General features: G+C 37.0%; 1 protein-coding gene across 1 annotated transcript in view; it reads left to right on the top strand.

Moving 5' to 3' along the window:
• Lon (lon protease homolog, mitochondrial) overlaps positions 1 to 27,542 on the top strand; it is a 319,254-nt gene that overhangs the window by 205,306 nt on the left and 86,406 nt on the right. Inside the window, exons 14-15 of the mRNA XM_090406689.1 lie at positions 5,077 to 5,164; positions 23,534 to 23,656. Coding sequence (XP_090262815.1) covers positions 5,077 to 5,164; positions 23,534 to 23,656 — 211 coding nt within the window. The remainder of the gene's footprint in view (positions 1 to 5,076; positions 5,165 to 23,533; positions 23,657 to 27,542) is intronic.

The following is a 27,542-nucleotide window of genomic DNA, read 5'->3' as shown; positions in this document are numbered from 1 at the left end:
GTGATAAGCAATGGTGGGGATTTCTGGGTTCATTTAGTATTTTTGCTATCCTATGGGGATTATAGCCATTGGCTAAGAAAGTGTGATGCAAGTGAGTAAGTTCATCAGTAAGGACATTGTCATTGGAACAGATAGCTCTGTCTCTGTGAATTAGTGTTTTTAGGATACCATACTGTTGAGCTGGATGATGGTGTGACTTTGTGCATATATCATCCTATATATCTGTGGGGGGTTTTCTATAAACAGAAAAAGATAAGGTGCCATCTGGAAGCTGTGTCATTAGTGTATCCAGGAAGGGCAGACAGTCATTACCTTCCTGTTCCATTGTGAAGTGGGCGTGAAATTTTGGAAACTGTAGGCATTTCGAAAGAACGTGTAGGATACATTTTGCACAAAGAATTGCATATGAAAAAGCTTTACAAAAGATGGATGCCAGAAGTATCTCAGACAAAGGAGTGCCTTACACGCTAATAGTTAAGTGTTCAGAATGATTTGGTTTATGAGTGGAAATACAATCTAATGTCAGTTTAATCTAAGCTTTCTTTATAAGATCATTCGGCACTGTCAAAAAATTCTACAGTGTGACGATAAAGTCCTGTTAACCTTATGTGATGCTAGTTAATAAAAATCATTTGACAAGGGTGTGTTGGCTATTTAAATACACTAAAAATGTATCCAATGTGTCTGGACCATGTGGCGAAATAGCAAACACATCATCAACATAGTGTAACCAAACACAGCCACTCTCAAACCAGTGGTTTAAGTTTTAAAAGAGGTAAACCGTGAGTAGACATAACTATACAAATAAATAACGGAAAAACTCACGTAGAAATATTATTTAATAGTATAATTTTCGCCTGTGTGTCACAGGCATCTTCAGTACAATTAGGCACAAAAATTAAACACTAACTGACAATTCCAAAAAGCGCCACCTAAGTAGCTGGTGTAAGATAACTAAAAAGGTCAATAACTTTCCTAAAAAAAAAAAAAAAAAAAAAAAAAAAAAAAAAAAAAAAAAAAAATTTAATACAATAAAAAGTTAGGAAAGATTAGCTGATTTGTAAAGTACTATCTCCTATAAAGGGGATAGACGTAAGCCGTCGGATCTGTTTAAGTTAGGAGAATGAAGTAGAGTTTCACATGCTTCTTTATAAAGGCATTCCATGAGAAACTGACTTTTGTGAAGAACTCTTGTCTTTCTCCAATGAACTCTGTGTCTAGTGAAGATGGCATGTTCTGCAAGTCCAGACTTTTCAGGTTTAAAGTATTCAATATAAGATTGGTGTTCTTCTAGCCGAATAGAGGCAGATCTTCCCGTTTGTCCGAAATAACATAATCCACAAGAGCACGGAATCTGGTAGACACCTGGATGATTAAGATGTGGAAGCTTGTCCTTTGGAGAAGCGAGAAAGGTGGAGATTTTTCTAAACGGTCGAAAGGCAACAAAAATATTCAGTGGTTTTAAAATTTTTGCTATACGTTCACTGATGCCTTGTATATAAGGGATGGTAATGCGCATTATTTCCTCTGTGTTTGAAGAGGGAGACATATTAAATCTACTCAAAGTTCTTTTAATGAAGCAATTCTTATAGCCATTAGATAGAAAGGAAGAAGTTATATATTGGTGTTATATATTGTAAGAAGTTATAAGAAGTAATATATATTGTTATATATTATAAGAAGTTATATATTGGTGTTCTTCTAGCCATTCGGCTAGAAGAACACCAATCTTATATTGAATACTTTAAACCTGAAAAGTCTGGACTTGCAGGACATGCCATCTTCACTAGACACAGAGTTCTTTGGAGAAAGACAAGAGTTCTTCACAAAAGTCAGTTTCTCATGGAACGCCTTTATAAAGAAGCATGTGAAACTCTACTTCATTCTCCTAACTTAAACAGATCCGACGGCTTACGTCTATCCCCTTTATGGGAGATAGTACTTTACAAATCAGCTAATCTTTCCTAACTTTTTATTGTATTAAATTTTTTTTATTTTTTTTTTTTATTTTTTTTTTTTAGGAAAGTTATTGACCTTTTTAGTTATCTTACACCAGCTACTTAGGTGGCGCTTTTTGGAATTGTCAGTTAGTGTTTAATTTTTGTGCCTAATTGTACTGAAGATGCCTGTGACACACAGGCGAAAATTATACTATTAAATAATATTTCTACGTGAGTTTTTCCGTTATTTATTTGAACCAGTGGTTTGACTATGTGATGAGTCTTGTGGCTCCTTGGCGGTCAGGAAAATAATAACGATAATGAAATATCTGAATAATGCTTTGATATGTTTTAAATACCTTTTGGCTTCCAGTATTTGCTATAAAGCTTGAGTAGTGAAACAAACGCAACTTGATAGAGATCTGGTATATTTCTCTTAAACTACTCATATTCAGTACTCTGCATTCAAACTGTTATACGTCCTGATTCTTTTGTGTAATTCCACTGTATATTCTCATGCGAGTATTGTTGTCGTTTACAGAATGAAACCCCTAAGGTATATGAGATGAAAAACTGTACCTCCAGTGCATGAGATTAGCTAATTTACCTTAGGCTGCAAAAGACCTTTTATGCTGAAGAACACTTCTTCAGCATAAAACCTTTGATTCTTCACATTTGAAGAATCAAATCCTTGTCTTTTCCAACTGAATGTCCCATATTTCAACTGTGCTATGGAGATGTAGCCATTAATCTGGATTGCCATTCAGCTTGAAAAAAAAATAATCTAGTTTGTCCAATTTTTCTGTTGTCTGGTATAAATTGTGTGGTCTGACAATTGACAATTGACATTTATGTCTTTAGGGGTGAAGCAAGATGCTTTTCATATTCCCCGCTATCTGTCGTGGTTACAGTGAGGGTAAAATTTACGAGCAGTTTGCTCGCCCTGAATGGGCATGGAGATTATGTATCGCTATAGGAGGCTAATATAGTTTTTGGTCTTCTATATTTAAATATGTCCGTTGGCTCGTATGCTGCAGCTTGTTGAACCAAATCGTTGGGATGTGTGGACGTCTTTAGAAAAAATTTGGCAGCTAAGGATTGTAGATAAGAGAGAATATAGGGAATATTTGTGTCTCTGTGGAGTTGGCTGTTTCTAACATACCACGGGGCGTTCAAAATCATTCTCAAGCACTTGTTCTGCACTCGCTGTATCTTAATAATGTTAGTATTAGAGGTGTGGCTCCAGGCTGGAGAGGCATAGGTGATTATAGGACGAATCGACATCTGGTATAGCTGCAATTTGATTCTGTTGCTGAGTTTGCTATTTCTATTAATTAGCGGGTAGATCTGAGCTATGGCTTTAGATGCTTTTGCACATGCAGACTTGATATGTTGGTTGAAAGATAGCTTTTTGTCGAGAATCACACCCAGGTAATTTGTTTCTTTCTGCCAGGGAATTTTAGTATTGAATAGTAACACATCTCCAGCAGGAGACATTGGCCTTTTTGAGAAGAGAACCGCTGAGCTTTTTAGGGGATTGACTTCCAATCTCCACTTGGAGAACCAACCCTCCAGCTTTAGAAGATTTTCTTGAAGCTTTCTAGTAACGAAGTGGGGTCTGAGAGATCTGGTTAGTATTGCCGTATCGTCCGCATACAGTGCTAAAATGGAAGTCATCGGATTGTGTGGGATGTCTGACATGTATACAGAAAACAGCAATGGAGCCAGTAGAGATCCCTGCGGCACTCCAGCAAAGATATGGCGCTGGGACGATGTAGAACCGTTAATTTTAACTTGCATTGATCTATTCTGAAGATATGAACGGATTAGATGAACCATTTTTAGTGAGATACCGGCTGAGATAAGTTTGTGCAGGAGTCCAAAATGCCAGATTTTGTCAAATGCTTTAGATAGGTCTAGGAATACCGCACCTGTGCACTGGCGCCAGTTGTAGCTGGTGGTGATATATTCCACAATTCTGTGGATTTGCTGGGTAGTACTATGGTGTTGTCGAAATCCAAACTGTTCTTTAGGGAGGATGTCTAGGTCATTTACTGAGGTTTGGAGTCGTGAGAGGATGACCTTCTCTGCGACCTTACCCAGATTGGAGATGAGACTGATTGGACGATAATTCTGCGGTAAGTGTGGATCTTTGCCTGGCTTATGTATAGGAATCACATCAGCCATTTTCCAGGTGGAAGGAAAATAGTGAAGTCTTAAAATTGCATTTATTATATTGGTCAGATGCACTATAGCTTTTCGAGGCAGCAGCTTGATCACCCTGTTTGAGATGCTGTCTGGTCCGGGAGCTTTATTGTTCTTAAGTTTTTTAATAATATCATATAATTCAACAGATGATGCGGGTGCAATATGATCGGCACTGGTGTCCGGGAGGTTTAGTGCATGCCTAACCTGTCTGTGGATTTTGTACAGATGATTGAAATCAATGTTGTTATAAGAAGGTTTGCACTGATCCTCAAGATTTTTAAGTATGGCTTCTGCCTTATCTGCATCTGTGTGGACTAGGCCCTGGTTTGAGATTATAGGGGGGAGGGATCTGGTTTTATTTTTGATATTTCTCAGTAGGCCCCAGATAGAGTGATCAATAGGTGAGATAGAGGCTAACTTTTTATCCCAGACTTCGTTTCTATGTGTTTTAAGTGCATCTCTTACTGCTCCATTCAATCTGTTAAGCACTGTCTTATCCTGAGGTGCGCGAGTGTTATGAAATCTCTTCCTAGCTCTGCTCTTCTCTCTGATCAGGTCCATAATGTCCTCAGGCAAACGATCAGGCTTGGGAACAGGTTTCTGGTAGGATGCAACCATTATAGCGGACTTAATCTGTTGGGTGAAGCTAGTCACTGCAGATTCCACATCTTCTGGTGTGCATATGGGAGGGACGGGTCCTATTTGATCCCGAAGTGTGGTCTTTATGTACATGAAATGATATATATCCTTTAGACCTTGAATTTTAAATAAATTGCAATTGACTATGATTCAGTGTATTTGCTGTCCATTTACTGTGGCATAAAATTATATGCTGAAATACAGTTTTGATTTTGAAAGAAACTTTTAGAAAGTTCATTAGCTATGTTCAGATGGAAATTTACTGTAGTTAATCATTTTCACTTTTCAGGAGAACATATATAGGAGCCATGCCAGGAAAGATTATCCAATGCCTAAAGAAAACTAAAACAGAAAATCCCCTTATTCTTATTGATGAAGTAAGTGTGTTTTGGAAAAATGAGGGATGTTGCTCTTCTGTTTATTTCCACAGAATTTACAGTTTGTTGAAAGGTTTTCAGTGTGTTACTTAAAAATATACTGGATTTAAATAAGAGAAAACAGTTAAAACATTCATCACTTAAAAAAAAGCAAGGTCTATATATTAAATGATTTATAGTTTGATTTATCATCATCAGTTTCCTGATATGTACCTTCAAGAGGTGTTTAGGCTATTATGACAGCTCTGCATGATTAACTTTACATTATTATTATCTCCTATCAACAGTTTTCCTCCAAATGAGTCTATTACTTGTCAGTACTCCAATATTGTCATATCAAACATTTCATTTTTCTAAGGCACTTCTGACTGAATCAATCTGTCTAGACCTTGGTCTTCCTCTGGGTCTTTTTCCTGCCATCTTGACATCAGACCTGTTTTTCTAATCTTTCCTCTCCCTTTCTATTTAAGTGACCATACCACCTTAGATGTTCTTGCTCTGCAGATGAGGTTGATCTTTCCATCTTAATCTTGGACGTCCATGGTCTCTTCTTTCTGTAGGTTTATATTCTAGTGCTAGTTTAGGAATCATATTGTTATTCATCTTTTCTATGTGGTGTAGCCAATTTTGCTGGTATTCTTCTATTTCTTGTATGATGTTTTTTGTATCTAATCATTCTCTTATTTCTGTGTTTTTCTTTTTATCTAATCTAGTGAGTCCCAGGAAAGGTCTTAGAAACTTCATCTGTTCTGCTTCCAATCTTTGTCAGTTTCTTTGTTTTAGAATCCAGCTTTCACTTCCAAATTTGAGAGATGTTTTTAGAGGTCATATTATGTAATCTTAATTGAATTTCTTTCATCATCATCAACAATCATGGGTCCAATGCCCGTAGGCGTCTGCTGCCATCTTGATATGATTCTTCCATTGCGTTCTATTTTGTGCAAGATGACCAGTTTGTGTATAAAGTTTCTGCACCATCTGACGATATCATCGCCCCATTCTCTGTTTGGTCTTCCTCTTTTGTTCTTTCCTTCAATCATTCCAAACAGTAATGTTTTTAATTTTCTCTCATCATTCTACATATATGGCCAAATAGATGTTTCCTTTTGATTATTTTCTGGATCAGGTTTTCTTTTGGTTGTATTCGTCTGTAGATTTCCTCATTGTTCACTTTCTGTAGTGTTTGCAATGTCTGTTCCAGCCTTGCTACGTCTTCTTCAATCAGGACGATGTCATCTGCAAAGCAGAGGTAGTTTATTCTCGTGCCATTTATTGAAATGCCTCCACCTTCTTCTTTAATCTTATCTAGTGTTCTTCCCAGATGTGTGATGAAGATGATTGTCCCCTTGTCTTGTGCCTTGACTAGTGGCAAATCAATCTCCAATCTCACCTGCTATTCTGATTTTTGCTTGTGCTTGGCTGTTTATGTCTTTCAGCAGGTGGATCAATTTATTGTCCACACCATAGGATTCCAAGACAGCCCATGTTATATTTTGGTCAATATTATCAAATGCTTTTTGGAAGTCCACAAAACAGCAATATATCTTTTTGTTCTTTCTTCGAGCTTTCTCTGCTATTAGTCTTAGTATGAGTATTTGTTGCACTGTACTTCGATCTTGTCGAAATCCGGCTTGCTCATCCGGATTGCCTCCATTTGCTCCTTCAGGCATTCTGTTAGTATTTTCATCAGCACTTTGCCAAGATGACTCATTAATGCAGTAGTTCTGTAATTGGTGCATTCTAAAGCACTGCCTTTCTTATGAAGAACAACCAAGACCGATTTTTTCCACTCTTCGGGGGCATACCCTGATTTCCATATTTCATTACATAGCTTATGTATTTCTTTTACAACTGATTCTCTCCCATATTTTAGCATCTCACCTATTATGTTGTCATTTCCAGGACTCTTGTTGTTCTTGAGATGTTTTATAGCCTTATACACCTCCTCTTCCAAGATGTCATTTTCAAAGATCTCTGCTGGTGGGGAGATTGCTTTTAGTTCTTCGATTACTTCTGTTACAGTATCGTTTAGTTGATTTTTATATAGTTCACTGCAATATCTTGTCCATCTGTGTATGATTTCTGTCTTGTCCATCAATACTTTACCATTTTCATCTTTGACTGCTACTGATCTTGTTTGCCACTTCCTATTGACATTTCTTATAAGTTTGTAGACCTCTCTAGTTTTGTTTTCTCCATAGTACTGTTCACTGTCTTTGCACTGGTCCTCCCACAACACCATTTGGCTTTATCAGATCCTGCATTTTTGATGGTATAACTCATCTGCCTCTGAATTATCTCTTTGAAGTTTCAGTTCTCTTTTCTCTTGTATACCAATTTTAGGGTTTCCTGAGTTATCCATTTCTTGTTGATCTTTTCTCTTTCAAGAATTACTTCCTTTACTGCTTTTTTTAGCACTGTAGTCAGTCGTTCTGCTCTTGTATTTATATTTTGTTTTTTACTTGGGGTCTTAAGCTTAGTTTCCAATATGTTCTGATATGCTGTTCTTAGCCTGTCTTCATTTAGTTTGAGATGTCTCTAGCTTTTTGGAACTTTCCTTTGTACTTATGTTTCAGTTTTAGTCTTATATTCGCAATCACTAAGCTATGGTCTGAATCAATATCAGCTCCTTGGAATGATCTGCACTGTTGAACTGAGGTTCTCCATTTCTGGACTATTAATATCAGGTCAATCATATTCCTATGTTTGCCATCTAAGGAGTGCCACTTCCATTTAGGAAATCTTTTTGTTGGAAAATTTTATTGCAAATCATCAGGTTGTTATCCTTGGCAAATTCCAGAAGCAACTCTCCACGTTCGTTTCTTTCGCCATATCTAAATTTTCCCATAACTTTTTCCCATCCTGTGTTATTTTTGCCAATCTTTGCATTCCAGTCTCCTCCAATGATGAGTATATCCTGCTTCGGCACTTCATCAATTACTAGTTGTAGATCCCTGTAAAATCTCTCAATGTTTTCATCTGAACTCTCTGCAGTGGCTGCATATATTTGAATGGTTGGGCACTGAATCTTGCAACCATTATTCTTTCGCTAACTGGTTTGTATCCTATCATTGCCTGACAGGCCTTGTTACTTAGCAGGAAACCTATGCCTGCTTCATGCTTACTTTCATTTCCTGACCAGAGAACTCTTCCACCATTTGATTCTCCTGACAATGTCCATCTCATTTCTGAAATACCCAATATATAACATCTGTATTTCTTCTTGAAGCAACTGCAATTTTCCAATTGTCCAGAGTGTACAGACATTCCATGTGCCAATTGATATTCCATCTTTTACAGGCCAGAGTTTGATTTTTTTTTTCTCTTTGTTTTCAGTAACAGATTTTTTGATCCAACCCTGATTGCTCGATTGGGGACGCGAACCTTGTTTGACCTGGCGATGCTCGAGCCAGCACGAGTCTTTTTTCTTGTACTTTGGCATCAGATTTCAATCGTGTTTTCTTTTTACTGTCAGCACATTGATACTTATCTGACAAACCCTTAGTTTTCCTTGAAGAGCTTGGGAGAGAATCAGAAGGAGAAGCAGCATATAGACTTAGGCTTAGGGCGGCCTAAGCTCACCTTGACGCAGTACCGTCATTGCACTTCTGTGGCATTTTATAGAGTTACTGGAGTTGTCCACTAACCCACCACGTCCTGTTAGTATTGTTGCTTCTTGTCCAGGACTGCGATTGGCTATTCACTGTTAGCTACCATCTCTGGTGGCCATTCCCTGATCTGCAACCTGGAGACCCGTCCGGTGGCATGTAGCTTTTCCTCTGGGGGGAAACCCCAGACCGGAGAGTTTCTTTAGTCATTTGTTTTTTAAATTTATTTTAATTATGCCATTCATTGTATTGTAAATTTGTAGTCTTGCTTCCAATTGTGAATCAGTGTTGTATTGTGAGATTATAAATTCAAGATACTAACAAAGGAGTGCTTACAGGTCAAAGCTGTATAACTGAGAGGAGACCTCCACATAGCCTTTAAAGGAATGTGGAGAACCGACCAGGGCTTCTGACCTAATGTCCAATCCTCACCTTCTCGTGGTGCACCCTGTTGGGTATCTACTTGGATACTGAACGAACGAGGATGGGCTGGCAATTTGGGATTTAGCCAACCAAACTGTATTCTTATTGGTTAAACCAAAATAAAAAATGATGGTACAACATGACATAATTTCATGCCGGCTGGGGCGTTGCCCGGTTAAACAAGGTCCCCCGTTGTTTTCGCCAGGGAACCAGGGCGAACAGCAAAAAGTCAGCTAGTCATCTGAAAACACACCCCAACTCAACATCACCAGAGTTAAAGATCGGTACTATCAACATAAGAAGCCTGAATGGCAAAGAAATGGAGCTAACTGAGGAATTAGATAAATACCAGATCGACATAATAGGGGTGACTGAAACAAAAAAGATAAAAACTGGTGAGATCTTTCTGAGCAATAAATACAAAATGTTATATTCAGGCAATGAAACTCAAGGAAAAGAAGGAGTAACCATAGTATTCAACACAAAATACAAGGCTAATCTTCTTGAACGGCAGGCAGTCTCAAGTAGAGTAATGTGGACAAATATGAGAATGTGGATCTGGACAATGAGACTTATTTGTGCCTATGGTTCTACTAAGGTAGAAGTGGAGGAATTTTTTGAGGCTTTAGAAAAAGCAACTGACACAATGAAAAATGAACAGTTGGGACTTGTTGGGGATCTAAATAGCAGAGTAGGAAATGATTGTGATGCATACAAAAATATTTTGGTAAATTTGGAGAAAAGAGCAAAGCTAATAATAATGGCAAATACCTGTTGGATTTCTGCTCAGGACATGGACTGGTTATTACTAACACTATGTTCCAACATAAAAATGTGCACAAATTCACATGGAGAGAAGAGGCAAGGAATAAGAAAAGTCTCATTGACTATGTTATTGTTGATAGTGATGTTTTCTCCCTGGCGCGGGACACCAGAGTGTACAGAGGATTTGAAATTGGAAGTGATCACTATTTAGTCCTGAGCAGGATAAAATTGAATTTCATATTGAAAAGAATAACATCTAAGAAAGTTTTAAAGCGAATAAAAGTTGAGCAGCTCTCAGATGTGAACTGTAGACTAAAATACACAAAGATTATTGAAGAAAAAATGAAAGAGTTTGAGAACAGGAATCAAACCTTGGAGATTCAGTGGCAAACTCTGAAGAAAACATTGATTGATTCTGCCAGAGAGGCATGTGGTGAGGTTGTGTGCAAGGATAAAAAAATCAGAACTCCCTGGTGGACACAGGAAGTTAAAGAGGCAGTGAAGGAAAAGAAGAAAGCATATCAAAAGTTCCTGGCAAATAAGTCAGCTTGTGCTCTTAGAGAATACAGAGACAAATGCAAGAATGCTAAACACTGTGTAAAACTAGCTAAACAAAAGTCACGGGAGGACTTTGGCAAGAATATAGAAAATAAATATCAAGAAAGTGGTAAGATATTCTGGAGGTTGTTGAAGAAGCTTAGAAATGGAGGAAAGAGTGCTGTAAAAGGAGTTTGAGATGATAAAGGTAACATGAAAATGGTAGAAAATGATATCCTTGAAGTATGGAGTAATTACTTTCAAAAACTGCTAAGTGAAACAAGCACTGATGACAGCACAGTGGTAAAAAACACTGACCAAGCATGCAGTCAGGAATACATATCCATACTTGAAGTAGAAAAAGTCATCAAAGGCTTGAAATGTGGAAAGGCAGCAGGAGTAGATGATATTCGACCAGAAATGTTGAAGTATGGTGGTATAAGAGTCTTACAGTGGCTGCACTGCATAGTTCAGAAAGCCTGGTCAGAGGGACGAATTCCCGATGATTGGAGTAGAGCTCTCATAGTACCCATATATAAAAAGGTAAATAAAACTGAATGTGAGAATTACAGAGGTATTTCCCTGCTGAGTGTTCCTGGCAAGATCTATGCAAGTATACTTGAGAAACGGTTGAGAAGAATTGTGGAAGAAAAGCTTGGTGAAGAATTCAGGCCAAATAGAGGCTGTCAGGATCAGATCTTCACTTTTCGACAAATAGTAGAGAAAGCATGGGAATATAACAAAGATCTGTATTTAAGTTTGGTCGATTTGGAAAATCCATATGACAAGGTTCCAAGAGAGAAGCTATTCAATACGCTACAGTTATATAGTGTCAATGGGGCATTATATCAAACAATATTTAGTCTTTATTTGAGTTGTAAGTCAGCAGTTAGAATTAAAGGAAGTACAGGAAGATGATTTAATGTTAAATCTGGTGTGAGACAAGGATGTACATTATCCCCTCTGTTATTCATTATCTATATGGATCACATTATGAAGGAAAGTGGTATTAAACATGATATCAAAATTGGAGATGTTAATGTCAGCTCTTTGCTTTATTCAGATGATGTTATACTTCTAAATAAATCTGCTACAAGTCTGCAAGATTCTCTGACTAATTTGAATAGCTGTTGTAATAGATATGGTATGAAGGTCAGCAATAAAAAGACAAAGACAATGAAAATAGGCAGAATCATTGAAAATGGCAACTGTGTTGTGAATGGAGAACCTGTGGAACAATAAAACATTTCAGCTATTTAAGCACGATTTTTACTGAAGATGGTAAATTAAATATAGAAAAATGACAACAGAATAAGCATAGCTGGTATGGTGGGAAGTCAATTGAATAAATTCATATGGAATAAGAGAGAAATTAGTCGGAACACTAAATTAGCTGTGTACAAGACAGTGTTCAAACCAGTTTTAACTTATGGATCTGATAGCTGGGTCAGAAGTAAAACACTTGACCAAAGACTAGAGACCACAGATATGAGAGTCCTGAGAAAGATTATAGGCGTGAACAGATGGCATCAATGGCAATATTATATTAAAAACGAGGATATTAGGAAAGAACTTGACATTGTCAGCATCCAGGAATGTGTTAGCAGAGCTAATCTCAGGTGGTATGGTCACTTAAACAGAATGGGCGAGGAAGGATTAGCAAAACAAGTGTTCTCTGCCAGGTTGGCAGCAAAACGACCTAGAGGAAGACCAAGATATAGGTGGATTGATACTGTACAAAGTGCTTTAGGCGATAGAAATATAAGATCTGATAATGTTGGAGTCTTGACAAGTAACAGACTGATTTGGAGGAAAATTGTAGATAGGAAGTTAATAAAGATGTAATTTTTTCATGTTTTACTATCATATCCTGTACACCCCTTGAGGGTACATGGCAGGAATTTGATGATGATGATGATGATGAAAAAAAAGCTTAAACAAGTTCATGTGGGGAGATAGTAACTCGCTTGCAGTGGTAAACAACATGCCCTCCCTAACAGCCACTATATACTGCAGAGGCAATAAAAACAAGTACTTTTATTATGCTAGTGAATAAGGTATGAGGAGTGTGTGTAATATATTTCTCAACAAATAGTGAAATTAGAGACAACTGGAATAAACACACACTAATTAATGAATCACATGTCCCCTCATACAGAAACTATGCTGTATAGACTGAAACAAAACCATATGTTGCATGGGCAAACACAGTATCTAACTAAAAACTATTGTTATTAATTAGATGTATGTGAGTTCGCAAGGCAGCAATAAAATTCAACCGAACATGTTAAAATTCACAAAAGTGTTTAAACTAAGTAATATATATATATATATATATATATATATATATATATATATATATATATATATATATATATATATATATATATATAATGAATGTTATGGCAGTTTCACATATGGAAATCGGTTGAAGAGAGTTAGCATTTCAACTCAATTGTCAGCTATGCTTTTATCTTTCGTTAATACCGCACCAATCATATGCACGTTTTAATAACCTGCCTTTGCTGTCTGTTTCGCGTTAGGCTTAATTACCGTAAAGGGAGAAAAGTCACAAAAGAGAAAAATGTTCCTGGTCCGGGGATTCCCTTATTCAGGTAATATTCACTAATTTCATATTATCAGTCTGTGATGTGCCAGTATCGGTAAGTGGTGATATTATTTGATCTATTCTACATTAAAAAATTTAACCCTGAGATGGATAAGTGGCTGATAAAAAATTGTAAAAAATTCACGCGAACAATCAGAAGAAGCAGAAACAGACTCAAAAAAAAGGACAGTATTTCATATTTTACCAGAACAGCCCGCATCGTCTTCAGAACCAAACAGTAAGAGGCAAAAAATGTAAAAAATGTTTGATTTTTGCAATATTCGCTGTGTATGTTTTGTATTGAATATAAATACAATAAATATTATAATAATATATTTCTCTATTACGATTTTTTTTCGAGGGGGGCCGTGAAATATTTTAATTTTTGCAAAGGGGGCCCTGACATCCAGAAGTTTGGGAAGCACTGCTATACACCACTTGAGGGTACATGGCAGGAATTTGATGATGATGATGATACTAAGAAATTATATACTTGGTTTAATCCTTTATCCAAGTGTAAGCAAACAAAGTTTGCGCCTGAAGTATTTTCAGGACTGGGTCAACTCGTGGTAAAGGTGAAACAACTTCACATCACTTGCCTCGGTATCCCATAATGCAAAGCACATCTCCTTGGAGACATGTATAATGCTATGCATTATGGGAAGGGTCACTACCCAGACCAGTTTCAACCTTTTTTGAGGTCTCATCAGACCCAGAGATGATACCAAGGTTGAAATAATGCAGAAGTCATATTTTCATATACGATTTTCCAAAAGGTGTCAAAATAAAGGTTGAAACTGTGGTGTAGTGACCCTTCCCATAATGCATAGCATTATACATGTCAGCATGGAGATGTGCTTTGCATTATGAGATACTGAGGCAAGTGATGTGAAGTCATATACCACCTTTACTACTAGTTGCCCCAGTCCTGAAAATACTTCTGGCGCAAACTTTGTTTGCTTACACTTGGATAAAGGATTAAACCAAGTGGAGAAACTTTCAACATTGTGAGATTATATTTCCTAAATATTTGAATTCTGTAACCTGTTCTATTATTTTATTGTAAGCATAATTTTGACTTTTTGAATGGTGTTTCCACACATTGCTATAGCTTTAGTTTTTGTTTCTGAGATTTTCATTTAAAATTTTTTTGCTATTTCATTTAAATGGTTAGTTGCAATTAGAAATTTATCTTCTGAATTTGAAATTAGTACTTGATCATCTACATAAAGTATTGTATTTAGCTATATATTATTTGTTAGTTTTATTCCATCTTTGACAGTTGTTTTCCATTCTTTTAGGATTCTGTTTATATAAATGTTGAATTTGATTGGGGATACGCCACAGCCTTGTCTTACTCCTTTATTTATAGTTATAGGTTTTGATAATGTTCCATCTGCAAATTTTTGTTTCTCTGTATAGACTTTTTATTGCTGTAATTAATTGAGGAGGTATTTTATCATCTTTTAATATTTTCCAGAGTAGATTTCTGTTCAAGTTATCATATGCCTTTTCGTTGTCAATAAATACATCCTTTGTCCAAAAAGAAACTGAACCTTTCGAAAATAGAAGAAACTAGTGGCACTACCTGTTGTATCTTTTTGTTGTCGAAAGTGGCAACCTTCATTAGAGTTGTGTCAATTGTTTATGACATTTGTTTCATTAGAAGCCTAGTTATAGTTCCAAGAATGACAGTGTGTTTTGATGAACGGTCGGAAAATGAGTTTCAAACAGAGAGCTGCAATTGGCTTTTGTGTTCAACTTGGTAAAAGTTTTTCCGAAACGCGTTCAAATGCTTCAAAAAGCATACGGTGATTAATGCTTATCCTGCACTCAAGTTTATGAGTGGTTTAAGTGATTTCAAAGTGGTTGTGAGACGCTTGAGGACTATGAAAAGCCTGGCCATCCAAAAACTGGACTGAGTGAAGTTAACATCCAAAAAGTGAAGTTAACATCCATCAAAGAAAACCCAAAATCGTCCGTGGGATTAATTGAAGATGAATTGGGGATTCCAAAATCAACTGTGCACACCATTCTGACCGAGAGTTTGGGCCTTCGTAAATTGAATTCACAATTTGTTCCCCACAAGTTGACCAACGACCAAAAAATGTATCGAATTGAACACTGCAAGGACCTCATTAAAACCTCTCTTAAGGACTTCAACTTCCTCGAAACAATCGTTACTGGTGATGGAACAGTGTTTTAAGTATGAGCCCGAAACAAAGTGCTGAGTGGAGACCACCAGAAGAGGGGCATCTAAAAAAAAGTTGCCTGGAGAAGTCAAAAGTAAAGACAATGCTGATTTGTTTCCACAATTCCAAAGGCATTATCCACAAAGAATTCATTCCGCCTGGCCAAATAGTCAATGGTGAGTTTTATCTCGAAGTTTTGAAGCAATTGATAGCGAGACTTCATCGTGTACAGCATGAATATCGTGACAACCGACCGTTCGTCAAAACACACTGTCACTCTTGGCACTATAACTTGACTTCTAATGAAACAAATGTCATAAACAGTTGACACAACACTAATGAAGGTTGCCGCTTTTGACAACATAAAAGATACAACAGGTAGTGCCACTAGTTATCTCCTTTCAAATCATTCGTACCTGCCACAACAATCATTTCTTTCACCCTTTCCTTTTTTTCACCCTTTCCTTTTCACCCTACGGCGACGCTAGCGCCACAAGTGGCGCTAGCGTCGCCGTAGCACATGGCGGTGAATTTGAGCTGTGCAGAAGAAAGTGATTTTTAATCGGTGAATAGTCCGCTTTTTCCCCCGTTTTTCTACGTTTTTGAGTGCTAAATTGTGTCTCTGAATACGAGTGTACTTCAGTGGTTGTTTTTTGGAAGTTAGTTGCTGTCGCGATATAATATATTTTGGTACCGTCGGAATCAAACGCGTAACGGTGGAAGACAAAACGAAGCTAAGTTACTGTATTTAGTTATATTTCATTTTATTTAATTATATTTAGTACTTAAATGTTCTGATGTTTGTACTTTTTTTCCTCTTATTTATTAATTGAATAATTATTAAAGATTAGGGTATAATTTGACAAAACACGTCACAGATAATAATGGCACCTGTGCGAAGGAAAATGGCGGCCAGTAATGAAGGTTCGCCATCGTTATCAAAGAACGGTAGCATAAAAGAAATGAGTCAGTGTACTAGCTGTGAAATGTACGCCTTGCGGAGTGCGGTCGGTGTGTGGTTAGATGATAATAAAGGATTGAATGTGTGTAGAAAATGTAGGGAGAATGCGGAATTGAAGTGTATTTCGGATCGTGAGTGTGATATTTTTGTCAACCTTCAGAATGAAGGAAACAGGGATATGACAGGAAACGGCAAGGTTGTACATGAAAATTGTGAGAGTGTGAATGATAGTATAAATGGTTTCTCAGAGAACAAAAAAGATGAGATAGATGCATTGAGTGAGATCGCGTTGTTGAATAGTGCGATAGAAAGAGCAAAACAGCAGCTAGAGTGCATGAACAAAAGTAGACTGAATGAACCAACCAATAATAAAAGGTATGACAGGAAAAATAGACGTATGAATGTGAACATGAACAAAATGAAGGATAGAGTGCTGTATGGAGACTCGTTAGTACGAGGTGTGTTAGTAGAGGATTTGACAAAATCGTACCAACCTGGTGCGACCATAAAGGACGTAACTGCGTCTATTAGAGAGCAAAAGGAAAGGGTGAAAGAAATGATTGTTGTGGCAGGTACGAATGAATTGTTTGAGGTAGCAAAAGAAAAGAGTGAGAGAGTTAGAATGATTAGTCTTTTGCCACGGTATGACAGTGAAATGTTTAAAAGGAGGGCTATAATTGCAAATGACTTTATGCGTGGGTTATGTATGACGAGTGGTGTGGAATTTGTGGATGTGTGGAGCGAGTTTGATGGGCGAAAGGATCTATATAAGATGGATGGCTTGCATTTGAATGGTTACGGTGTAAGAAGACTTGAGAAAGTGTTGCTGAATGTAGTGGATGTGCAAACTCAGGGAAACTAGATTTGTTAGGGGGGGGGGGGAGTAGAGATACAGTCCTTATGGAGGCAGTTGAATGTAAGAATGAATATAATATGCCAGAGCAAATAAGGACAACAAATCTGAGTGGGATAGTTAATATAAGGCATCAAGGTAGGGTTGGGGCTAATGGGGGTCTTAAATTCATGTACACTAATACTAGGAGTATTAGGAACAAGAAGGAAGAGTTTTTGGCCATGGTTGGCACTTCCAGACCACAGGTTATAGGTATTAGTGAAACATGGCTGACTGTAGATGATATAACTAGTGGGATTGAATGTGATGGGTATAGTGTGTTCAGGAATGACAGAGAGAATAAAATGGGGGGAGGAGTATTGTTGATGATAGCGGATGAGCTCCAGCCAAGGAGAATAGAAGTTGAATTGCAGGATAGAGAAAAGAGCACATTTGAGGCCATTTGGTGTGAGATTGTGGCTAGCAGAACTAAATATACAATTGGGTGCTGCTATAGACCAGGTGATGGAAAAGATGGTGGTGACAGTATGCACAAGCAAATAGAAGAAATGGGTGGAAGGAGGGTGATTATTATGGGAGATTTCAACTATGGTCGCATTGATTGGAGTGAGGAGAGGACACACGGAAGGAAGGAACTGGATTTTATGCGGTTATTAAGGGATAACTATCTGCGACAGCATGTAATGGAAAATACTAGGGGTCAGAGAGTGCTTGACCTAGTAATTACATCTGAGGATTTGGCTGTAACAAATATGACCACATTGCCACCAATCGGTGAGAGTGATCATAGGGTCTTAACTTGGGAGGTGGCTAAAGGTGTAGAACTTTCAATTAAGACAGGGTACATGTGGAATTATCGGGCTGGAAAGTATGACAAGCTTAGGCGTTTGATTGGCTCAGTGCCATGGCATGTACAACTGCAAGGTCTAGAAGTTGATAGTGCATGGGAGGTAGTTAAGAAGTGCTTGCATCATGAAGCAATGGCTGACTGTATACCTAGAGTCCAAATAATAAATCAAGTAGGGGTTAAATGGATGAATAACACCATTAAGCTTGAGTTGCAAAAAAAGAAACAACTATGGAGGGAATTTAAGGAGAAAGGTGACCGGCAGGCACATGAACGGTATAAAGCGCAGGCCAGAAGGATGACGAGTGTGGTAAGAAAAGCAAAAAAGGATTACGAAAGAACATTGGCCATGCAGGCTAAAGAGAATCCTAAACAGTTTTTTAGATATGTAGCAAGTAAAAGGAAAAATGTACATGGCAGATTGATTTTAAAGAATGCCGATGGTAGGGAGGTAACTGAATCAGTTGAGATAGTTGAGTTACTGAGTGAGCACTTTGCAAAAGTATATCATCCAGGTGGTGACATTGCAGAAACGAATAAACCAGTGGATTATACGGGAATTGTGGTTAATGAAGTGGAGGTGAGTAGTCTATTGCATAACCTCAATGTCAATACATCTGTGGGATTGGATGGTATACCAGCTCGTGTTGTACGAGAAGCAGCTAAAGAATTGTCAGTACCCTTGACCATTTTGTTTAATTTGAGTCTCGCGTCTGGGTTAGTCCCGAGCGGGTGGAAAGAGGGGAAAATAGTTCCACTGCATAAAGGTGGTTCCAAGACTGCTGTAGTAAATTACCGACCGATTAGCATATCAGGAATCATTGTCAAGGTCTTAGAGAAAATAGTCAAGAGGAAAATACAAGATTGGATAGAAGAAAATGGGATACTGTATCGGGGACAGCATGGTTTTGTGAAGGGTAGGTCATGCCTCGGTAACTTGCTCACGTATTATAACACAGTGACGGCTGAACTGGATAAGGGTAATGGGTTTACGGTGATTCTACTGGACCTTGCCAAGGCCTTTGACAGGATTCCACATGGAATTCTAATCAGTAAATTGCAGCATATGGGAATGGACATAGGGTTGGTGAGATGGATAGGAGGGTGGTTGACGGAGAGATATCAGAGAGTGGTTGACGGAGAGATATCAGAGAGTGGTTTACTCGGGAGTAGAGTCCACAAGACGGCCTGTGACTAGTGGTGTGCCACAAGGATCTGTTCTTGGACCACTGCTGTTTACTTTGTTCATAAATGATATAGGAAATGATCTGAGAGGAACAGTTCATTTGTTTGCGGATGATGCGAAGTTGGGTAGGGCAATAGTGAATGCAGATGACGTCAAAATTTTGCAGGATGATTTGGATAGATTGGAGGTCTGGGCTAAGGAGAATGGATGTCAGTTTAATGTGGCAAAATGTAAGGTTATGCATTTTGGGGTGAAAAGATTGGCGGCAGTTTACTGCATTGGTGGAACCGTGCTCCAGGAAATTGATGAGGCACGAGATTTAGGAGTGTTGGTAGATAAGGAATTGAAATTTAGGGGACACATTGCAAAAGTGACCAAAACAGCTCATCAAATCACTTGGTTGCTGAAGAATACGATGACAAGCAGAGACAAGCAGGTTATTGTTCCTCTGTATCGAGCCTTGATAAGACCCCATCTAGACTACTGTGCTCAGATTTGGTCACCTAGGTTTCTTCTTGATGGGGAGGAGGTGGAGAGGATCCAGAGGCGAGTGACCAAGATGATAGCAGGTCTGTGGAATGAACCGTATGAGAACAGGTTGAGGATTTGTGGGTTGCAAAAATTGGTTGATAGGCGGAGGAGGGGAGATATGATTGAGACATTCAAATTACTGAAGGGTTTCTATAAAATTAATTCAGAAGATATTTTTGAGTACAGGGCTGGTTGTGGGAGGACTAGGGGACATCCATGGAAACTGGGCAAAAGTGTGGTTAGTAAAGGTGTTAGAGCTGGGTTCTTTACTTTTAGAGTAGTGAATGAGTGGAATGCGCTCCCTGAGTCTGTGGTGGATGCTGTGACAGTGAATGAGTTTAAGGCGAGGTATGATAGATACTGTATGAATGTCAAATAGTTGTGATGAATATGATTTGGGGCCTCCCTCGATGAGTCCAATGACTCCCTGGAGTTGCCCGTAATAATAGTAATAATAATAATAATAATAATAGTTCTATTTTCGAAAAGTTCAGTTTCTTTTTGGACAAAGGATGTATTTATTGACAACGAAAAGGCATATGATAAGAAAAGAAAAGAATTTAGTCTGTCCGCTTTTCGGAAGAAAAGTGGACAGACTAAATTCTTTTCTTTTTTCTATGATCTGTTGCATTTTGAAAGAGGCATCTGTGCATCCTCTCCCTCTTCTAAAACCACACTGTTCTTCTAAATAATTTTCTGTATATTTAACTAATCTGTTCTTTAAGATGTTTGCATATAGTTTAGATCCTGTTATTAAGAGAGTAATGTTTCTGTAATTTCCACATTTGTCCTTGAGACATTTTTTGTGAATATTTAATACTACTCCAGTTTCCCATTCTTTTGGGATCTTTTGATATTTCCAGATATTATTGAAGAGTTTAAGTAGGTTTTCTTTTAAGCTATTGTCTTCATATTTAAAGAGCTCAATGCATATTCCATAAAGGCCCAAGCTTTTTCTATTTCTTGAGTTTTTAAATTCTTTTTTCTAATTCTTCCATTATTATTTCTTCTGTACTTTCCTGTATATTGATATCTTTAATTTTGTGAGTTTTTTCATTGTTTTTTCTCTTTCATGTTTTTCATTCCACAATATTTTATAGTGTTCTATCCAATCATCTTTGGAAATTAGATTATTTCTTAATTGGTCATTTTCTGCATTCTTCTCTGCGTATACTTCTGGAAAGCTTTCTGACTTCAGCCTATAGTTTCTTATATTGTGTATAGTCAGCAGTGTTTTTACTCTGCAGATAGATTTTAAAAATCTGTTTTTTATCCTTTCGATTAATTTATTTAAGTCATCATTCCAAGTTCTGGGCCATTTTTTGTTTTTCCTTGACTGACTACCAAAAAATGTATCGAATTGAACACTGCAAGGATCTCATTAAAACCACTCGTGAGGACTCAACTTCCTTGAAAAGATCGTTACTGGTGATGAAACTTGGTGTTTTGAGTATGAGCTCGAAACAAAATGCCAGAGTGCTGAGTGGAGACCACCAGAAGAGGGGCATAATGCGAAGAGTGATAGTGTGTTTTGACGAACGGTCGAAAAATGAGTTTCAAACAGAGACTGCGATTGACTTTTATGTTAAACTTGGTAAAAGTTTTACTGAAACGCATCAAATGCTTCAAAAAGCATACGGTGACGAATGCTTATCCTGTACTCAAGTTTATGAGTTTGCAATTTCAAAGTGGTCGTGAGATGCTTGAGTATGACGAAAAGCCGGACCGTCGAAAAACTGGACTGTCTGCTGCAAGTTTAATATTATTAATCTGCCACATTTTATTTCAACATTATACAGCCTGTCGAATTTGAAGCATTAAATCCATTATGAAAAAAACTAGAGCACTTCGAAAAGACCTAAAAACATGGTTCTTCTTCTTCTTCCCCCCCACTCACCTAGATACTTCTACTGGTTGCATTTTTCAGTCAGCTTCAATCCTAAACTTTCTTCTTCTGCTTTTAGTATGGTTTCCTTTATATTTTCCCAGTCAGTTTCAATATTGTTTGTGGTCGATTTTATTTTACCTCTTATTCTGATTTTATATAAGTTTCTAATACTCTCCTGTTCTAGGAGGTGAATTTTAAACTGTTTATTAGATTTGGTTCGTTATCTTTTTTCTTTTAAAGTATGGGGTTGTTTTTATGAATTCAAATCTGCTTTCAACTAACATGTGATCACTATCAATTTTGCTCCCTCTAAAAAACCCTTGTATCTTTGATATTATTATTTAGTTTGTTGTTAATAATAATGTAATCTATTAAATATACAAAAGTACATAATGTGTACTTATGTATATTTTTTATGCCTGAAGAAAGTATTGCTGATTTTTGATTTGTTAAATATGCAGAAGGCTCTTAAAATTCCATTGTTATTGATTACTGGGTTACTTCCCACTCTAGCGTTGAAATCTCCCATCAAGATTGTTACTTCATTTTTATTTGTTTCATCAATACATTCCTGAAGTTTTCCATAAAATTCTTCTGTGTCTTCCTCTTTTCCATCTACTGGTGCATAAATTCTGAAAATATTAAATGTTTGATTCATGATTTTCATTCTAACTTTGATTATTCTGTCTGATACCCAAGTATAATCTGAAATTTTGTTTTTCCATTTTTTATTAATCCAAATTGCAACCGCAGCTGAAGCTTATTTTTCTTCTGGAACTCTGGAGAAGATCATGAAATAATCTTCCAGAATCTGAGATCCCTTCTTTTTCTTTTTTGTCTCAGTTATTGCTGCTGTATCATTGTTTATATTTTTTAGTTCTCTGTTTAGCTTGTCAATTTTATGTGTGATTCCACGGACATTCCAATTGTAATTTTTCAAAGAGAAGTCCCTATCTTCATTAGCCGGGTCAATTCCGATTAAATCCATCCTATTTTTATTCTTCAGAGCTTTGCATGTAATTGTAAATGTCCACTGGATAGTCTACCAACCTTCTGCAGGGGTGAGTTCGGTGGTGGGGGCTGCCACCTTAAGGCCTCCAAACCTGCCTTTTGGGAGGAAAAGCAGACTCTCACTGTGTGAGATGAAAGAACACAGTATAATATGAAAGATTCACCTCTAGCCCTCTACTACTCTAATAGTATTGGGAGGAAAGAGCAAGAGGAACAAGAAGAAAGAAAGAAGAGTAGGGACCTGTGTACAAATAATATACAGATGTATATTACATGAAGTGAGGCATGGTCCAGCATCTGGTACCTTGGGTTTACCACTCCTGTACTCACTAAAGTGATCCCTTGAGGGAAAAAAGGGAAATTCATTTCTCTTTAATAATAAATTCAAAACTCCCTAAGAATGCTTGATGCTTTCCAAAAGAGGACACTCCACTTAATTGATGACTCCATTCACAGTTCTGTCTAATCTCTCTCTCTCAGACATTCTGTTTCTTCCTTATGTCTCTTTTGTACTATATTTCTGTAGTGATTTCTGAACTATCCACCATCATTCCTCTACTTAGCTCTAAAACTAAGAACATCTGCCCCTACTGACCAACATCCATCTATCACTCTACTTGAAACTTGCCATTCCATCCACCTGTGTTCTTTTGAAACAGCCTCCCCTCACTCTGTCTTCCCAAAAGACTTTTACTTTCAGCTCATCTTTGCAAAATACAAGTCAATAGGCTCCTTTCTTCCCCCTTATATTCTTGTCCGCATTTATGTGCTATAGGATTTTTGACCTTTCATATATGAATAATTGAAATTATTTAAAAAATATACTTGCTATAACAAACATACTTTACAAATTGTTGCTTATTTGCTTTAATTTTCATAGAACACATTTAAAACAGGAATTTGATTACTTTTTGTATTCAGATAAGTTTAACTGAACTCATTTTATTTATTTTATACAGGTGGACAAAATAGGACGAGGCTACCAAGGTGATCCTTCTTCTGCTCTTTTAGAAGTGTTAGATCCTGAACAAAATTCATTTTTTTTAGACCATTATTTAGATGTCCCTGTTGACCTTTCAAAGGTATATTTCTTTCCTCATATAAATTGAACAAGCAGTTTCATCAAAATTTTCATATAATGATCTCTCAATTATTTAATTCTATTCTAGAATTCAATTTAACACTAATTTAATTAAGGATATAGTTAACCAAATTCATGGTTACATAGTGCTGTTACAGGAGTCAGATGACTTGCTGGCCCATTAAGCTGGTTAACCCAGAGGTTGGTTATTTGAAGGTTGGATAACTGAAAGAACACTGTAATTACCATGCTGTAAACTTGTGTGTTTTTATTATTTGTTAACCTCCATGGAGTCAACAGACTCATCGTGTCAGGTACACTCAACCAGCAACATGTACAAATAATATACAGATGTATATTACATGAAGTGAGGCCTGTCATAATGAACTTTGAAGTTATTTACACTACCTGCACTCACAATGTACTCAGGCAGTGCATTCTACTCACTAACAAATCTCCAAGTAAAAAATCTACTCCTCACTCTCTTCTTCACCGCATCTCTATACAACTTCCAGAGATGGCCTCTCATTCCCATCTTAACATCCACTCTTTTTATGTAATAAATTCACATATACAGATTCATGAAATACCAATACTATTTTGTTATTTATTAAGAACTTATTTTCACACTTACATTGAACTTCAGATTGTTATAGTATGCATGAGCTATGATAGTGACTTAAAAAGCCAAGTACTGTAATGAGTCAACTACAAGAATCATTAGTACCAAAATTTGACTTGATGTGATTCTGTTGCAAGTTTAATATTATTAATCTGCCACATTTTATTCAACATTATTCAGCCTGTCGAATTTGAAGCATTAAACCCATTATGAAAAAAACTAGAGCACTTCAAAAAGACCTAAAAACATGGTTCTTCTTCTTCTCCTCCCCACCCACCTGCCCGCCCACCCAGATACTTATACTGGTTGCATTGTTCAGTCAGCTTCAAATTTAGGATGCTGCTGTTTCTTACTAATTTAAGACTCCTTTGATAGTTTCATCAATCGCGCTTGGACCATAATAGAATTGGCTTGCAATAAAAGAAAGAGAGAAGAAAATAAAATACCCACAGATACTGTCACGAGTCATGATTTATTTCTCTACACTGTTTTACATACTCATTTTAAAAAAATTAAGGGAAAAAAACTGAGTTTTTTTTTTTTTTTTCCTGCTGAAGTTAGTGGAATTTAGAATTTATTTACTTGACTGACATATTACAGCTTTATTGGTTGAGAATGCAAATTCCTGTCTGAGATTTGAGTAAGCGCTATAATAGCATCAATAGCAGTGCCACTAATTATTAAAACTAATGCCAATAAAGTAGCTATTCTAAGTTGCATCCAATCTCTTCCTCAGTAATTGTCTCTTTTTTTAACAGTGAGATGTATGGTTGGTTGGTTGTTTTTTTTTAATGAAACCACAGGTAGTTACATTAAGCTGATTTAATTCAAAAGTTGACAAATACAGAAAATATTAGCTTAAAGTATTGCAAATTTCCAACTTTCAACTGAATAATTCATTTAATTAAAGATGAAAAGTGCTTGAAGAGATGAAAAGGAAAAATGTTTTGCATTTGGGACACTGAGGCAATTGATGTGAAGTCAACCATCTCTATGTATATGAGTAGCCTAGTCACAAAGATACTTCACATTCAAACTTTGGTGATAGATTAAACAATAAATAATTTCCTGGAAATACTTTTATTGGGATTATATTGATCAAGTGCATATAACAACAACTAAGTTATACCAACTAGTTTCACCAACTAAGTCTGTTGGCATCTTCAGGGTACATAACTGATGTACGGCACTAAAAAGTAAAAAACTGTTACAAACTATAATCAACCGATTCCAATTATATTAAACAAAGAACAGAGCACGTACAATACATTCATAGAGCATGGATGATATCACTTGTTGTTATTTAGGAACGTTCTATAGTTGGCACTGTAATTCAGTTCTGGCGAGTTGAAGGATCTGATAAGGGTCTTCCAGATCACGGGCAAGATTAGTCCTTGGTTCCTGTTAAGGTTTTGTGTACAGCGGGCAACTGTTGTGGCCTCCTTAAAAATTCGGGAGCGGAAGTCCTCCTCCATGTAAGGAATTGTGCTTCTATCCCACTCTATGGTATGGTTCGTTCTTGAGAAATGAAAAGCTAATCCCGATTTTTCTTCTCTGTTATTATTGACGTCACCTACGTGTTCTTTTTGCCTAATTTCAAGGCTCCTTGAAGTTTGGCAGATGTAATTCAAGCTGCACAAGCATGGTATGTTATAAACTCCAGCATATTTGGAGAAAGGATGGCTATCTTTTGGATATCCTAAGAATTATCTAATCGTTTCTGTGGGTTTAAAGGCCACTCTTATTTTATGTGGTCTAAGGAGTCTAGCAATCTTATTGGAAACTGTCCCAAAGTATGGAATGACGATGGTAGAAATATAACGTACATCATCTTGTTGTCTTTGTCGGGGTTCAGAGAAAAGTATCTTGTGGACGAGTGTTCGAGGAAATCCATTCGTGGTAAGGTTGGTGGATATCAGGGATAGTTCTTCCTGGAGGTCTTGTTGATCTGTTGTAAGGAGAGAGGCACGGTTTAAGGAGGCCACAACAGTTGCCCGCTGTACACAAAACCTTAACAGGAACCAAGGACTAATCTTGCCCGTGATCTGGAAGACCCTTATCAGATCCTTCAACTCGCCAGAACTGAATTACAGTGCCAACTATAGAACGTTCCTAAATAACAACAAGTGATATCATCCACGCTCTATGAATGTATTGTACGTGCTCTGTTCTTTGTTTAATATAATTGGAATCGGTTGATTATAGTTTGTAACAGTTTTTTACTTTTTAGTGCCGTACATCAGTTATGTACCCTGAAGATGCCAACAGACTTAGTTGGTGAAACTAGTTGGTATAACTTAGTTGTTGTTATATGCACTTGATCAATATAATCCCAATAAAAGTATTTCCAGAGCTTTTTGGTCAAGAAAATTAAACGTTTTTTTAATATAATTTCCTGACAAGTATAATTTTCTTTGAAACAAAGCGAAAATCTTTCTACATCTTTTTCAGACCCAGAATATTTTAATAATAAGGTAATACACCTTTTTCTACTTGTATATGGAAAATATGTGACTTATGCATTAATTCAACCTTGGTATTGTTCTGGGTCTGGTCCTCACTGATGACATTTAATAATATCCATCTTTGGGCTTGCTTACTTCCTCGGGGACAGAATTCAGCAGTTCTGCTCGGTGGCAGGTCTTTGCCTGTCATTGAGTGGAACCACCACTAACTTTCTAGTCCTGGGTTGATTCAGGTCAGAAGTGATGAATTTAGTAGTGATTTTTTTTGGGGTCACTCAGTAAGATTTTTGATCTTGCAGCTCACTCAGAGTTTTGGAGAGGTACCCTTCACTAAAACCATACCTCAATAAAGGTTGATATTCTACTTTAGGCATATGATGAACACTCCTTTACTTTTTCACATCAGTAAATGTCAAAATCATCTGGGTAGTGAATCTTCCCATAATACATGTCCTAAAGGAAATGTGCTTTGCATTATGGGATGCTAAGGCAACAGCTTCTTTATGCAAATAATGACTAATCTAGTTTTGAAGATACTTTGTGCACAAACTTTGTTTGCCTGCTTAGTTAAAAGGTTATACAAGGATACAATTTCTTGGCAAGTATAATTTACAGTGAAAAGCCCTGGTATAGCTCTTTTGTTCATTTGATCACATATTTTTTTTTTCACAGTTAGCAAAACTGAGCACTTTTCTACCAAGGTCCATAAAGTTGTCTATCAACTATACCCAGTAGTGGATAGTATTGACTTTTCCAATTGTTATCTTGCCAAATATCTTTCTCATCTACTTGAAATTTCA

This window comes from Typopeltis vanoorti, chromosome 16 (genome assembly GCF_054136105.1).
Source record: "Typopeltis vanoorti isolate ZY-2024b chromosome 16, IOZ_Tvanoo_1.0, whole genome shotgun sequence".
NCBI lineage: Eukaryota > Metazoa > Arthropoda > Arachnida > Uropygi > Thelyphonidae > Typopeltis > Typopeltis vanoorti.
This window is presented reverse-complemented; position numbering and strand designations above follow the sequence as displayed.